Consider the following 16,245-nt stretch of genomic DNA (forward strand, 5'->3'; position numbering starts at 1 on the left):
CTGCCTGCGCCGCCCTTGAGCTGTTCTGGGGCGCGCTGCCGCCCGGCTGGGTGGGAAGAACTACGGGCTTAAATGGAATCTGCTTTCCTGCCCTGAAAAATTTACCTAGCGCTTCAGCTTCTCAAAAGCAGCAGCAGCAGTAGTAGTAAAATTTCCCTAGGGCCGAGGAATCAGCTAAGGGGGTATCAGTTTTTTTTTTTCCTGATGTCCTGTCTCTTTGATACGGTATACTGCTTTGTCTTAAGTGAACACGTAATAAAGCTATTAGAGAAAATACTCTCTAACATCTGTCTCTAGGTGTGATGTCCAAGGCACTAGCGAACGAGAGCCACGCAGCAGGCCCACAAGAGGACTGTGAGGGTGGCTCCAGAAGGAGGAGGTGGGGGCTGTTGGTCACCGCTGGTGTCGGTGGGACCTTGGTGGCACTCTATGCTGTGGTCACCCCCTTCGTGACCCCGGCTCTGAGGAAAGTGTGCCTGCCCTTCGTTCCTGCAACTTCCACTCAGATCCAGAATGTGCTGAAAATGTTAGAAAACAGAAGTGGCTCCCTAGTTGACATTGGTAGCGGGGATGGCCGTATTGTAAGTTATAGTAATCGCCTTTCTTTTATATCACATCTCAAAAAAGTGCCAAATGTTCTAGCTGCGGCTGCTGTTGTTTTCTCATGTTTATGAATGTCTTGTCTCTGGCACCCAGTGTTTTTGTTTAAGTCTTATGAAAAGGCTCAAAGCTGAGAAAGGTTTACATTCAGTTTAGGTGAGTAATCAATATTGTTTGCTCCAGTCTTACCTGCAACTTGACAAGGTAGTGTACAAATGATAACCTCATCCTGTTGGCTGGAGGGAAGTGCACTGCATTCACATGAAAAGATGCGATCGAAGTATTGGTACTGTGATTGCCAAAGAGCTGTGATTCCACATAGGTTCATAGCTCCAGCATGTGAGTCCGTGAGATTAAATAGCACTGTGCTTTTCGAGCTCTATGCTTATTGTATAAAGGCGATAGAAGAACAAAAGAGAATGAGAAATGAGCGATGAATTACAAAAATAAAAATCCTGGTATTGTTAGAACTGTAGTCTTCACACTTTGTGCAGTGGTGGCTGCTCTGCTTCAAAATCAATGTGGTGAAGCTAGAATAATTACCAAGAGAAATGGTGAGAATCACCAAAGCTGAAGTGATACCGTGCTTCCAGGACATTGTCTGAACCCCAGTTTGTGAAATGTGGTGGTGAGAGTATAGTGAAGAATTGTGTGTGGTTTTTTGTAGTTGTAATGTTTTGTGTACCATTTCATAACCATCTTCAAGTCAGTTTTAGCAACAGGATGGCGTGGTAAGTGGGTTTTTAATGGCAACAAGTAAGTTCCTGAATGCTACCTATGTCCATATTTCATGTGAATGAGTCAACCATTTGTCCACCCTAAAAAATTTGATTTGGAAATCCAAATCTGTGAAGGTGGCTTAGAAGGAATTGTGCCTGAGTAGGAAACAGAGAAAAGCATGTAGGTATGAGAACTGCAGTTTCTGATGTCCTCTGTGCACAGCATTCTGGCTGTTGACCCTCATCTGAGGCGGCATCTAGTTTGACTGTGTGTTTAATTCTGATTTTATGTATATGTATATATATATATGTGTGTGTGTGTGTGTGTGCCTAAATGGAGACTGAAAACTACTTGGAGAGCCAGGTGCCTAAAATTGAATGCTTGATGTTGCCTTAATGCATCTGTCCTGAAAAAAGTTGAGCTTCTGTTCAGGTGCTTTTAAATATTTAGCACTTACTCAGGTGTAATTGGTGGATAAATATGACCGTATTTTTATTTCCAATCATGGTAAAAATGTCAGATTCTTTTTAGTATATTTGCAAATGCTGTGTGCATGATGGAAGATGCCTTATTTTAATAGTGTGAAACACACTGTCCAGGTAATGCTGTTTGATAAATTCTATTAAGAAATGTGTACTTTTTCCTGATTTCACCTTGCCTGTTCTGTAATTCATAGTTCATCAGGCCTTTTCCTGATTAGAACTTGGCAGTAACCTTTTAAATTGTGATTTAAACCTTAAATCTAGAAACTAGTGCCTTTTTGTATTTTCCTTATTTTTTTTTTTTCCCCTGAAAAATCAGTAGGCTTTGATCTTGTTTGAAGACACTTGCAATACAGTTTAACAATTCTAAATCTTAGGGTCTAATTTAAAAAATTAGAAATTTGAAAACCTATTTGTTATCTGAATTACCTTTTGTGTTTTAAAATGGTATGTGATGCTTAGCATTGGATGAAAGCTATGCTGTGAGATTTATGTGTTGGGTTTTTTCAATTTTTTTAGCCTACATTTAACTTTTTGACCTACATTTTTTTAAATGTAAGTCAACAGATTACTTTCGTACTCTTTCCATTGGTAGGTCATTTTGGCTCTGATTCAGGGGTCTCTCAAGAGCCTACCCATCACTGTTTTTCAAATAAGTGCTCTAATTCTGGGCATTTCTGCTTGTGTATTTCACTGTTCTCTCCATGGTCAATTTTGGTAGTCTTTAATTCCAAAGTATTGTCATGAATATGTTAAACTTTTATGTAAATCATAGACGTACTACCAGCTTACAGCTTTTCCCCGTGAATGTTTAAGTGGTTCATTTTGTTTGTCTGAATATATCTATTAATTTCAATGGGACTAGTCATAATAGTAAAATGTCTGAGTTTTTGTTCACTATAGTACTAATCTGTTGGGGATTAAAACCTGAGTGACTTACAAAAGTGCATTCCTTTGATTTATATTGTAAATAAAACTATGTGCTCCTGTTTAGATGAATACACTTTCTCTGTTTCAGTGAAGATGTGTTTTCTTCCTTGTAGGTGATAGCAGCTGCAAAAAGGGGATTCAAAGCTGTTGGTTATGAATTAAATCCCTGGCTAGTCTGGTACTCCAGATACCGCGCCTGGAGAGATGGGGTTCATCAGAACACCAAATTTTATATTTCAGACTTATGGAAGGTAGGTGCTGTAGTATGTAAGAATGAATCTGGGATGTTTGAGAGATTTCCATAATTTGGAAATAATTTCTTGAAAGAACCAGAATGCTGGCTGGCTACAAGGTGCTATACTGGGCTTTGAGAAAAGTACTTGAGCCCATAGAAACTAGGCTCACAGCACAATACGCCGCACTGCTGGTTTTGTGCTTCGGTGAAGTGCTGTCCTTTTTCAGTACAGGCTCCTAGAGCATACCACGTCATGGTTGTGCGTGATGAATGATGTGGGGTGCTGTGATGGCAGGCTTCACTGAGAGCTGATTCTGTGGAGTCAGTAACAAGACTCCTATTCACCTTATGTGCAAGATCACAATCTCACCTGACGTTTCATTAGGCTTGTGTTCTTTTCTAGCTGTGCAATGTGTTACCTGTTTTGAGTGTTGCTTTAAGGTAACTTACATACATGTGAGTGAGATTTTTTCACAATTCGAGTCACAATTGCTTCTTCAATGAGGTGTGCTTTTTTGGGTCATACTTATGTGGGCCTCTCCCCTGCTATTCCTGTCAAAGTTGTTGGTTGGTGGGTGTTTTTGTTTGTTTGTTTGTTTGTTTTTTAAGAGTGGCATTTTGTAATGGGTAAAGTGGATACCAGGCATTTTGGGGAAAAGTGTGAATATACTGGTTTTGTCTTTGTTCAGAGAGGAGCATAGGAAAACTTCATGGCACTGACTAGAAGAACCCAGGCATTGGAATATCTGGCAAGTTTTTATGGCTAGCTAACATTTAACAAAAGTGGGGGCAAACTTAAGACATACGTCATTTTAACATACACAGGCATTGTGGAAAAACTTAGCCATGAGTAAAATCGTGTAGGTATTTTCTAAATTAATACTTTCTGTGCTACTAGAATTGGTGCTATATTCCTGGCTAGGCAGTAGAAGTTTTTTTGCTGTTCAGCAATATGAAGTTGTCTTTATGTGGAAATTTGTGTGATGAAAAGTTGATATGGGATCTCCTTTCTTATTTTTGGTGTAAATTCCTGTTGAAAGGAGTGCAGCTAGAGGGATTAGGGGAAAAGAATCGTGAGAACTTCTCCAACTATAAATGCCATTTTCATTAAGACTTGTTCTCAAATTTTATTTTAGGTTTCTTTTTCCCATTATGCGAATGTTGTTGTTTTTGGGGTACCTCAAATGGTAAGCTTACTATTTTTGCATCGTTTAATTATCTTAATACCAAGGCATTCAGTGTTAGTACATTCATCTGCAAAACGAACCAACCTGCAGAATGTCAAAGGTAGTCAGTACTAATATTTAGATATTTCATTGTTGCTTATTAATGTCCATGGTAAAACTTGTGACAGTATGCAGACTGGAGCTCTGAAAACATACATGTTTTTTTGAGAAGTATTTTCTGTCCATTAGTTCAAAACCAAAATGAAAACTGCTGTGCTCAGGTTGCTTGGGGAGAAGGTGATAGATTGTTTCTTGAAAAAACAAGGAGTTTGCAGGGAGAGAGTGGAGTAGGAAATTGCCTACAGCTGATTTTTGGGAACCTTGTTAGAGGAGAGTATTGACCTTTGCTTATGTTCTTCTCCAAAAACTGCATCATCTCAAATAGGCCAGCAGCTGGTATATTGAAATAATCCCTTGCCCATGTTAGACTGTGAGGGTTTAGGAAGGGAGGTATATACTTCAGGTATAATTGCTAGAACACAAGTCCACAAATTCTTTGCCTTTTGGGAAGGCTTTGTAGCCTATGTTCATCGTGTCCCTGGGGAAAATGCGTTCTTCAAAAATGGTGTAGAAATTGAGTACAATAGTGACTGGTTTAGTGATATATTCAATAAATTCAGTCAGACTTTACATTCACTTTGGCTTTCGGCTTGATCTAGTTTTCTTTTTCTCTTTTTACTAGAAAAGAAAAAAAATCTTAAATATTTAAATATTCTTGATATTTTGATTTATTATTAGAATCTTCTATATACGTTGAATGCATATGGAGGAGTGAAACAGAAATATGCTATAAATGCTTCTGTATTGCTTCTTCCTTTGCTAAGGCAGTGGGATGAAATGAGTGAAGAGCTTTATGTGATGGTATACCATACAACGTACACTGATAGTATTTCTATAGTATTAACAGGAAGATGCAACAAGAAGCATAATAAACCTTCCCTATTCTCTGCTTTTTCTTTAACAGCATTGGAATTAAATACCTATTTCAGATTCAAATTGTAACTCATGTTGGAAACTGAAGTGAAAATGCATTTTTTATACCCTACTTTTGTGGGTGGCATGTTAGTGAGAACTATGATGTTACTTGTGCTACAGATGTTGCCATGTTTGAATGTTAGTGCTCTCTAACTTGAGTTCCGGGAGGGGGCAGTATAAATATTTGAATTTGCAGTCAGAAATTCTGCAATTGCACTGAGGGGAAAAGTGCAGGTGAAGAAAGATATTTCAATAAACTAGAAATATACAAATGCCCTGGGAAAACGTGAGTGAACCTGGCAGAAATACTGGCTTAACTTTAAATGTAATAGTATAAAGTGGGATAAATTAGTAACAGCTATGATAGAAAGAGTAGCTATAGAGCTCAGAATAACTTCAGTAAATTCAGTAAATACTAGGCTAAATTCTTCCAATAAAAATACTGTCATAAATGTAACAGATCCAAACATGCTATGTTTCCTGAGCATTCATTTGCTCATGATCCCCTTTAAATTTACTTAGGAAGTTGTGAATGCCTAGTTTCCTGATGACTAAATTGATTTTCTAGAAACTTTAATGCATTTTCTCTTTTTTGCTGAGGGCAATAGATCTCTTTAGGTTTTTTAATAATACTGGTGTGATTTGGTGCTGTCACACCATGCTTTTATTTCATATCCAAGATTAGCTTACAGAAGTTGGATTTATTGATCTTCAGGGAAGACTAAGACCTCTCTGTTCTTGAAAGCATCTGGGGGAAGGTGTGTTTATCTATGAGTCATTGCAGAAGGACTTTTACTTGTTCAGGGTGGGATGACAGAACTCTTACCAAGTGTTCATGTTCGCAGCTTCTGTGTATTTTAACTGATTATATACTGTACAAAAGGTTTACTAAACTGTATATCTACGTAGACATACCAAAAAAAGCCCAACCCTGGCTTGATATAACACCTAATGCTACTGAGAGGTTTAGCTTAAAAACTAGTTTGACTGTTTGGTTCAAGGGTACGCTTCTTTTTGGCTGAACTATTAATGAATTTTTCTAATTTGAGCTAATATAGACATGAGATGTCACTAATTTTCATATTACTCATTAAAAATTAGGCTATGTCTATATTTGTAATTTCTGTAACAACTTAGTCCTTCCTTTTCTGGTGTCTCAGTTTGAGATACCAAAGTGGGCTTACATTTGTAGTTTATTTAAGGTGCGGTAGCAAAAATGTTTAAAAGCATCTGCTGTATGGATGAAATCAGAGCATAGAATGCTTAAAAATATTCAGAGGTAGCTCTTTGATATATTAGATCTATGACTATAATTTTTCTAAAATATTCCATCGTAAGCTTAAATGTAGCTATAATAGGATGTTACATCAAAGGCACAACCTGCATGTATGTGATAATGGAAGCTATCTGCAGCCTTTGGAAATACATTTTCTTCAGTCAATCTTGTTTTCTAATAATGTTCTGTTGTGTTTTTTTCTTTTTTTTTGTGAATTTTTTATGTATTTTGTGTCCTTTGTGACTTAAATTGAGCTGTATTTGTAAATAATTACCGTCCTTTTAACCTTTTGGTATCTAAATGTTATGTCATGATATCAAAGTAAATAAATTTTTACATGTAATAGAAGTAACCTGTGGAGCTTGCTGTTATAATTACTCCCTGAGATAGATACTGTATGTAAGGATAAAAGGAATTCCAAATGGATGTGCACTGATCTGCTTAAGCATAGCATCAAACTTTTCCAAAGGACAAAAATGGCTAAATCTATCAAGTTTCATTTTTTTCAGAACATAATCACTATCTGGGATGGGAAAGAAATTTCTTTGAAGTCTAGATGTGTTAATTCATTTCTCACTTAATCCATAGCAGAATTTGCAAAGTACGTATTGGAGACAGAGTATCTGACTGGGCAGGGTGATGCTCTTTTCTGGAAGAATTTCCCTTGATATTTCCCTTGACTTTCATATCTGCTCAATTTTTGCAAATGGAGGAAAGATGGACTGTAGGTCTTCAATTAAGGAGAGTTGCATAGTCGTATTTGACACGGTCCCCCACAACATCCTTCTCTCTAAATTGGAGAGATAAGGATTTGATGGATGGACTATTTGATGGATAAGGAATTGGCTGGATGGTTGCATACAGAGAGTAGTGGTCAATGGTTCAATGTCCAGATGGAGATCAGTGACAAGTGGTGTCCCGCAGGGGTCCATATTAGGACCAGTACTGTTTAATATCTTCATGAACAACACAGGGGGATCGAGTGCACCCTCAGCAAGTTTGCAGATGACACCAAGCTGAGTCGTGCGGTCGACACGCCTGAGGGATGGGATGCCATCCAGAGGGACCTGGACGAGCTCGAGAAGTGGGCCCCTGTGAACCTCGTGAGGTTCAACAAGGCCAAGAGCAAGGTCCTGCATCTGGGTTGGGGCAACCCCCGGCCGGTATCAATACAGGCTGGGGGATGAAGGGATTGAGAGGAGCCCTGCCGAGAAGGACCTGGGGGGACTGGGAGATAAAAAGCGAGCCGGCAATGTGCGCTCGCAGCCCAGAAGGCCAACTATAGCCTGGGCTGCATCAAAAGCAGCGTGGCCAGCAGGTCGAGGGAGGGGATTCTGCCCCTCTACTCTGCTCTGGTGAGACCCCACCTGCAGTGCTGCGTCCAGCTCTGGAGCCCTCAGCACAGGAAAGACATGGACCTGTTGGAGTGGGTCTAGGGGAGGGCCACAAAAATGATCAGAGGGCTGGAACTCCTCTGCTATGAAGAAAGGCTGAGAGAGTTGGGGTTCTTCAGCCTGGAGAAGAGAAGGCTCTGGGGAGATCTTATTGTGGCCTATCAGTACTTAAAGGGTGCTTATAAGAAAGATGGAGAGAAACTTTTTAGTAGGGCCTGTTGCGACAGGACAAGGGGGAATGGTTTTAGACTAAAAGAGGGTAGATTCAGACTAGAGATAAGGAAGAAACTTTTTACAGTGCGGGTGGTGAAAGACTGGTGAAACAACTGAAACAGGTTGCCCAGAGAGGTCGTAGATGCCCCAGTCCTGGAAACATTCAAGGTCAGGTTGGACAGGGCTCTGAGCAACCGTGATCTAGTGGAAGATGTCCCTGCTCACTGCAGGGGGGTTGGACTAGATGACCTTTAAAGGTCCCTTCCCACCCAAACTATTCCATGATTCTATGTGCTGTTTCGTACAGTACTGCTGCAGGGTCTTACGTGCATATGTTAACAGGCTGGAGCCAACAAAGCTCAATATGAGTAGTATTTAACATATCAGTACTTTACCATACAGTGACAGCAGAATGTTTGCTTTGGGTTGTTGGCTGTATGATATTTTACATGTCTCAGGATCTGTCTTGGGGTTAGACTGGAAATTATGAGAGGCGTTGGCCTTTGAGTATCACATAATAGTTCATGTGACTTCGGGTGTCATAAATAGCATGAAGGCTGAGCTTTCATTCTCTGCAAAGAAGAATCCCACTGAAGAGAATCATGAATTGGAACATGCAAAGTCTTTTCTTATTTTGTGGGTTTTTTTATCTAAGGGATAATTGTTTACGGTTTTTGATAGAATTTTTAGAACTTAGAGTTACGATTTTCTTGATCTCACCAATCAGGGCACAATAACCATTTTCTAGTTTTAGATATTCTTTGTCAATGCATCAAAGCCAAAACGTATATCATGAATACTCTCCTAACTTTTTTCCAAAATTTCATCAAACCTTGGACTTCTCTTGAACACTTGAATTAGATTCTAAAGAGAATGCTTTGTTTTTTTACTGCTTCTAAAGCTTTTTATTGTTGCTCAACAGATGCCACAGTTGGGGAAGAAGCTGGAAGAAGAGCTTGAATGTAATGCCAGAATCATTGCCTGCCGTTTTCCTTTCCCTTGCTGGATCCCAGATCATACTACTGGAGAGGGAATAGATACTGTATGGGCCTATGATTTGAAACATTCTAGAGGATGTGAAACAAAAAGCTTGGAAATTACACCAGAGACAGAATCCTAAACATCTAATTTGGTTTTGTACTGAAATTTTTGGCTTTGACTTCACATGTTAAAGATAATACTAATGTGAATAGAGCCCCAGGATATGGAGATAGATATTCACTAAAATAACTGAAGTGTATACTGGTTATCTGAAAGCACACAAAGGTTACTGAAAGATGTAGTTAAATGGCTTAATGTAGTTAGTAAAAATTATGAGGAAGTTTTATAGAAACGGAAAACTTTGATATGGAAAACGGGATAAAACACTGTTCACTACTGTTAAGGGGAATATATATGTAAGTTAAAATGCTCAAATTGGCAAACTTAATATGTGCATTCTTTCTGAGCCTACATAGCATTTGTTATTGGTGTTGGAAGTGGTGTGCAAGTGGCTTCTCAAATGAGCCGTGGTTCCCAAATGTCTTCATTATGTATGTCAAGTAGGCATAATGCTGCATACATCAAACCGATGCAGATTGAATATGATGATGATACCAATGTTTTACACCTCAGCCTTGAATGTGTACTTTCTAAAGTTGAATATGACAAAAGAAGCAAATACAACAAATTGCTTATTCATTAACACAAGTGCAGCCCTTGATTATGTTCATGTATTTTTATTTAACTCGTTACGTGAAGGCAAAACTGCAGAAATGTGCTCTTACTGAACACTTATTGGTATAAACCTGTGCAAATGACCGTGATTTTTCCTACCCTCTCTGATTTAGGAAGGGTTTCGAAAGTCACCTACGTGGCAGTGAAGTGTTACCACTTCTGTGTGCTCAAACCTTGGATAAGGTATGGTTGAGAGTTGCTTGCTTGAATGTGTCATGAAGACTGTCTCGGATTCCAGAGCTAGTTGGTCTGGCTAGCTTGGTTAAATCTGATTACACATCATCTAATTTATAGTGAGATGGGAAGGGGGGTTTTCATTCAGGCTTCTGTTCTCCTCTACTTTTCTATGCCATCTGATGAGATCTCAGAAACTCATGACATTGCTGCATGGCTTTTCCTTGGAAGTGAAGCAAGTTCTCCCTGTCTTTTTGCTGATACTGGTTTGCAGTGGGGGACTATCACTGCTATGACATTTTCCTTTTCTAACATGGTTACAGCACTTTGCATTTTTTTAATAGTCTGCTTACTTGGTCTTTCTTTTGGTTCCCAGGTAAAGTTTTGCCCATTAACAATTAGTCAAAGTTCAAAGTTAGCCTCCTCTGGCCCCAGTTAACATATAGACTGTTTGTTAAGCAGTGACTATGTAAGTTTGTCAGACCTTTGCATATATGATACCCATAGAATGAAGCTAAAACAGGGTAGGGAGTTGTCACCTGGCTTCAGGCAGTCATTACCACAACTAAAATTAGCTCAGGCGAAGAGAAGTGCTGAGCCCCTGCAATTTCAGGTAAGTACAAAGCCTGTGATATTTTATTTGGCATTGGGAAAGCATGTTTGCTGGACTATAGTATCTGGCTTGAAGGTAAGTTAGATGTTATTTGGGATATGTAGTCTACAGTTACACCTGTACTCAGGCTTTTTATTTTTTTTATATTTGGGAGGGGAGGAGGAAGGAGAATTCAAAATACAAATCTACACTGAGGATTTGAAATGGAGCAGTAGAATGGTTTTGTCCTGATAATGTATACAAAGCAGGAGAAGAAAGGGGCAAATGTATCTGCTCCGGAGGCTGCAAAGGAGAGATGATTTCAGCCTTGCATGGCAAGGCACCGCTGTAAACGTGGAGACTGTATGTATTGAAGAACACTGGTTTCTAGTAAGCAGTCTTTTGCAGCCTTTCACTGCAGTGTAACATAGTGCATCTTGTAAAACTACACTAAACTCTTTCTACCATGATTTAAATGTTATGATTATTACACAGTGACAGGACAGGGCTACAGTGGCTTATCTAAAATGTCTGAATTTACTTGAATATTCCAAAGCCATAAAACTGGAACCTCAGACAAAGGAAATCTGAAATTATTTCTATTGGAAAAAGACCATACAATGGGGAAATTAGCTAATTAAGCTGAGTCCTTCCCCGAATGATTATAAAGGAGAAAGGGAGGCAAAAGATTTTGATAGAGTGAATTGTGACTCATCTGCAGTGCAGTGCTTTGACCCAAGTTTCTACTGCCTACTTTCACTGAAGTTAGTTTGCAGGGAATGAAGCGGATATTTACTTTTTCTGCTGTGTTTGACTATATATTTGTCTATTGCATTATCGTTTGCCTGTTAAAAGGTAAAACTGAATTTCTCAATTCTGCCTGTGGTAAAGGCTTTGGGGCGTGTACTTCTTAGTTACCACCTATTGCTCCAGAAATATTTGTTGAGGAGGGAGACAGAATTAATGATGTGATGGCCTGAGCTTTAGGAGCACTAAGTGCTGTCCTCAAGGCAAGGAGAGATTTATGAATGCTTTTAAAGTAAAGCAGAGGGTTTTTTCTTGCTCTGGCCATTTACTTTTGGGTGAGATAGGTCTGAAGGTTCGGAATTCCTTATTACATAAAGAAATGTGCTGTATTTCCTGTTTCCATGGCTGAAGTGTGAAATGGAAAGCAAATTGCTCTAATTTACACAGGGGGACTGGGAAAGCATTTTCTTGTCATGTCCTCAATTTTTCTATCACTTGCTATGTTCATTTGATAGTTTACAAGATTAAATACTTAACTGTGTCTTCAGTTATCACTGTATGGATTATTATGTTGAAACACTTCCAATTGCTAGGGTAATGTATTATGATTTCGTTGATACGCTACTTCAGAGTACAAATTTGTTTCTTCTGAAAACCAGGAAAGCCTTAGACACCTGGCTTAATCAAATTATAATGTAAGTCTGAAGCCAAAAGAAGGAAACCTTCAAGCTACACATGCTGTTCAATACTAAAGTAATTCAGATGCACAGAAAAACCTATAGTTTATCTTTGTTTGTGTCTTCTAGTAGAATCACTTGCCTTTTGGGAGCTACTTGTTTTATTCCTTCCTTGCCCTGCCAGATCGTAGCAAAAAAGTTGCTACATTGCTGAATGAGTAATTCTTTCCTGAAATATTGTAGAATTTGATCTGTTTGAAAATAATACATGTCAGAGTTCTCCAGGAGTCAGACTTTCAATTTTTTTTTTTTTTTTTTTTTGCACTGGGACACATTATGTCCCCACAGGATTTGTGATGCAAGATCAATTGTACCAATGCAGCATCTGAATGCTACAATTCTAATTTTGTAGTTTTCTATTTTGCATAAATTGGCTTTCTAGGGAGAAGGAGAGGGGTATGGCTAAAAGAGAGCCATCTGATACGCAGGTTGCTCAGTATACTGCACAGTCAATACAGCTACACAGCAACGTCAACCAAGCTTGTTCAGATTTGTTTGTGAAATGTGCACATATTTTGTGAGCTTTAGGCATTTCTGTATTAGTTCTTGACCTATCCTCTGGTCTGATTATATGCTGCCACTTAATCTAATATTGCTCCAAGAAAGTTAATCCTCTGTCCCTGAGTTGTTTTTTATTTCTGACTCATGAGTTGTAGCCAGGTAAGAAGGTACAGAATCAAGTTTAAAATAAAGTACCACATTTCACAAGCCAGTTGAATGAGTATGGTCTGTGGGGAAAAAAAGTTCCAAAGCCCAGACTTTGGGAAAGTCTTTCACCTTTAGTGAAGGACACAGCTCAGGAGGTGGCAGAGATCTCCTGAATTCTGCATAAATTTTTTAAGAACGACTTGAGCTTTGCTTTTCTCGTGTGTGTGTCCTTCAAAAATTTTTATCACTGTAATACCATTCTAAGATCTACAGGGGAAGTAAAAAGAGGTAGCATTTTGTTTATCTTCTATATTTTGAGCTATGGGAGGAAAGGAGGAAGGGAATCTTATGGCTCAAGTATGGCAATTTGAACTATTTCAAAAGCAGTTTGACAGACTTGCACATCAGCTGTGCGTATTTCTCATTGGATAGGAGCATCCGTACAAAGAATGGGCTGTGATGAGCATTCACTCAGAAATGGGTTCCTGTCTGATACCATTACATTTGAATGAACACTAATTATTGATAGATCACCTCATACTTCTGTAGTTTCACTTTTCATGATGGTTTACAAATACTGAAGCATTTATTCAAGAAAGGACATGAATCCTTCAAATTCATGGTTGAAGAGGGTAGTCTAACATCAGATTCAATGCCAGTAAATTCTGCTTTGCTTGAGTTATTTTTCTTTTACATTTGCCAACTTTGCAGTTTTCTAGTTTTACAATATAGCCCCAACTTGTTTTTCAGAAGTAACATATGTTTCTTCTAGAAGACTTCTTGAGTTCTTGATAAGACAGTGTGGCCTCTACGTTTAACTTAAAAATCACCCTTGAGTGAGATAGCTGCAGAATTAGTATTTTCAGTATTTTTCTTTGTATGATAATCTTTCCATTCATTCTTTATGCTTTACTGAGGGAGACTTATACATGGATAGTTACCATTTTTTTTCTTCATTCTTTTTCTGAATTCTCCCTCTTATTTCAGTGTTTGCTTTTATTTTTCATACTGTCTTTTTACAATTTGACTGTTTGACTTCATAAATTCATGAGATCTTCTCATTTCTTTAATTTTTTTTTTCTGTAAACTAGTTGCCTTTTTTTTTCGGCAACTTTGCAGGAAGACCAAATATGTTAAGGAATGTCCTTTTTCTCTCTAACATTTTAACATGTGTTTAACTAACCTCCTTAATTTATTTAGCAGTCTGTATGCTGACAGCATGACTTTTGTTTCCAGTAAATGAAAGAAAAACACATCCACCCATATGGTATTTAGACTGAAAAATAGCCTTGGTCTACAACAATTTTGACTATTTAGTAGTTTTAAGTACTTAATTTCACATTTTTATTATATTTCATCACTTGGCAAATGAATACAGGCCTTTTATCCGTTCAGTAGTTCTTTGGATTTGGGTTATTTGTTCAGGTGGGACTTTTGCTGATTTCTTTTTCTTAGTATGAATGTTGGGGTTTCTATTAGAGGCTTTGGTTGAAATGTCGGACTGATGTTTTTCCTGCAAATTGCTCTGTAGTCATTGAAGAATCACTGTAATACAATCCAGTGAACTGCTAGCATTGGTAAAAATTAAGTAAAACCTGCTTACCGGTAAATGTGCAGTGATATTTTTCAGCTTACTGCATATGTTGTGTTTTTCAAAAATAAAGTAGGTTTTTGAAGACTCATATAAAGCTTGTGGCATAAAGTTTTGAGGTGAGCAGAGGTCTTTGCAAGGTCAGAAGCAGAAATTAATGGTTTTCAACCTGAGGTTTGTGGGTGCCTTCCGAGGAATCCACAAAAAGTAATTTAAAAAGCCAATCTACTGTCAGTAGGTTTATATTTGCTACCTATGGTTGTGTCCTTTGGAATTTTGTGTCTGAAAATTTTAATGTGTCTGAAATGATCATTTAAGAATCCCTGAACTAAAAATACGGGGTTACGTAAGACATTAGCTAAATGGAAGTGAGTTTATCAAAGTGAGGAGGTCTTTCTGTTGTTGCTTGCATGCACTGTTGAGCCTTTAACCTCTGCAGTATACAAATGTATGAGCCTCTGCGTCTCTTCTGGTAAGCATGTAACTTCATATTTCGCTATGTGAGAGCAGCTGCATGGTTTTGCACGTTCCCATTGCTTTCTAACAATTCTAGCTTTTTAGTTAATCTATGATAGATCTGGTTTAAGGGTCTAATTGCCTTTTTTCTTTTTCTTTTTAGGAACTGCTTAAACATGAAATTTACATTTTCAAAACACCTGACAGCTGCCACTGAAGCCTGTCTAAAAATCTGACAGACCCTGTGAAACTCTATAATGCTGTAATGTCTGCAGACGTCCATGCCAGAACTTTGGTTCAGATGAGCAGAAATGTGCCTAGCTCTTGCATAAGCTCTCTTGATTCTTGATTGAAAATGGAAGTGTGAGGAGAGGACACAAAACGAATGATAAAAAATGATAAAAACTTGAGTATCAGTCTAAGTTCTGGGAGATAAAAATGTGTAGGATACAGCCAAAATCTAAGGGGCCTTCTCTGTGCGCTATCACGCTAGCCCCTAAGGTTTGATGCTGTCTTTTTTTTTTTTTCCCCTAATATTATGTAGCTCTTTCTGTCTTTCCCATTATTTTTTTCAAGGTTTTCAGAGTGTACACAAATCAAAATAATTTATATGTCCAAAAGTACCATTCTCTAAATTGTCTACAGGGACCCTCATCATCTGTGTTCATGTATATTTTATTGCTTCTTCCTTTTTTTTCAGCACACACAGAAGCCAAATTTGTACTCTCACTACCTTTATGCTCAATGCATAAATAAGCTTTGTCGGTGTGATCAATACCAATTAAGTTTATTTGCAAACACAGATCTCATGCTGAAGCAATTCTAAAAAGATTTTGAGCAGGAACAGGGCAAGTAATGGTCATGACGTGAAAAACTAATGTTTCTTAGTGATAGGGATGGTAGTCTCCTGCCACTGAGGTACTTTTAATTTCAGTTGTTAATCTGATATGTCAAGCAAAGCCAGGGAATGAAAGACTAGTAGCAAAGCAGCACTGTTGTGTGGTATTTTAAAAGAAATTTATTTTCTAACACTTATCATCAGAGGCTGCCTTCTGATTTCATCAAAATTAAGTACTGTTACTGTTCTGATAGAGTATGTTGGTGGGAGAATTATGGTTGGCTGAGCTAATACAGCTTGAAGTGTTTATTCTACAGTACTTTCAGCTAATTTCTTTACCCTTTCCTCTTCCCCCCCCCCAAAAAAAAACCCTTTAGAGTGACAGGTTTAAATGGAAACTACGTTTATCACCCTTAGAAATTAAAGATTAGGAAACAGCTTTCTAATATGAAAAAAGTTGCCAGCTTCAGCAACTGGTTCTTATTTACCGGAGTGTGTTAATGTAGGTCAGATCCAGACTGACATAATGAATATTTTAAGTTTCTTAGAAAAAGTTAGCACTTCTTGTGAGTCTCCTGAACATACAATCTGAATTAGGTTGTTTGCTTATTCTAATAAAAATGCTGATCAAACAACAGTCTTCTCAGGATTATTTGTCTACTGCATGAAAATTAGGTAGTCTAAGCACTTTCCAG

The 16,245-nt window shown here is 38.1% G+C and overlaps 1 protein-coding gene across 1 annotated transcript; it reads left to right on the forward strand.

Annotated features, from left to right (window-relative positions):
- The first annotated feature begins 302 nt into the window (after positions 1 to 302).
- Positions 303 to 9,212, forward strand: LOC104070934 (protein FAM173B-like). The gene is made up of 4 exons (XM_009580519.1): positions 303 to 581; positions 2,846 to 2,983; positions 4,104 to 4,154; positions 8,974 to 9,212. Exons 1-4 carry the CDS (start codon positions 303 to 305, stop codon positions 9,169 to 9,171), a joined length of 666 nt encoding a protein of 221 aa, XP_009578814.1. The 3' UTR covers positions 9,172 to 9,212.
- Positions 9,213 to 16,245: the final 7,033 nt, after the last annotated feature.

This window comes from Fulmarus glacialis, unplaced genomic scaffold (genome assembly GCF_000690835.1).
Source record: "Fulmarus glacialis isolate BGI_N327 unplaced genomic scaffold, ASM69083v1 scaffold1706, whole genome shotgun sequence".
NCBI lineage: Eukaryota > Metazoa > Chordata > Aves > Procellariiformes > Procellariidae > Fulmarus > Fulmarus glacialis.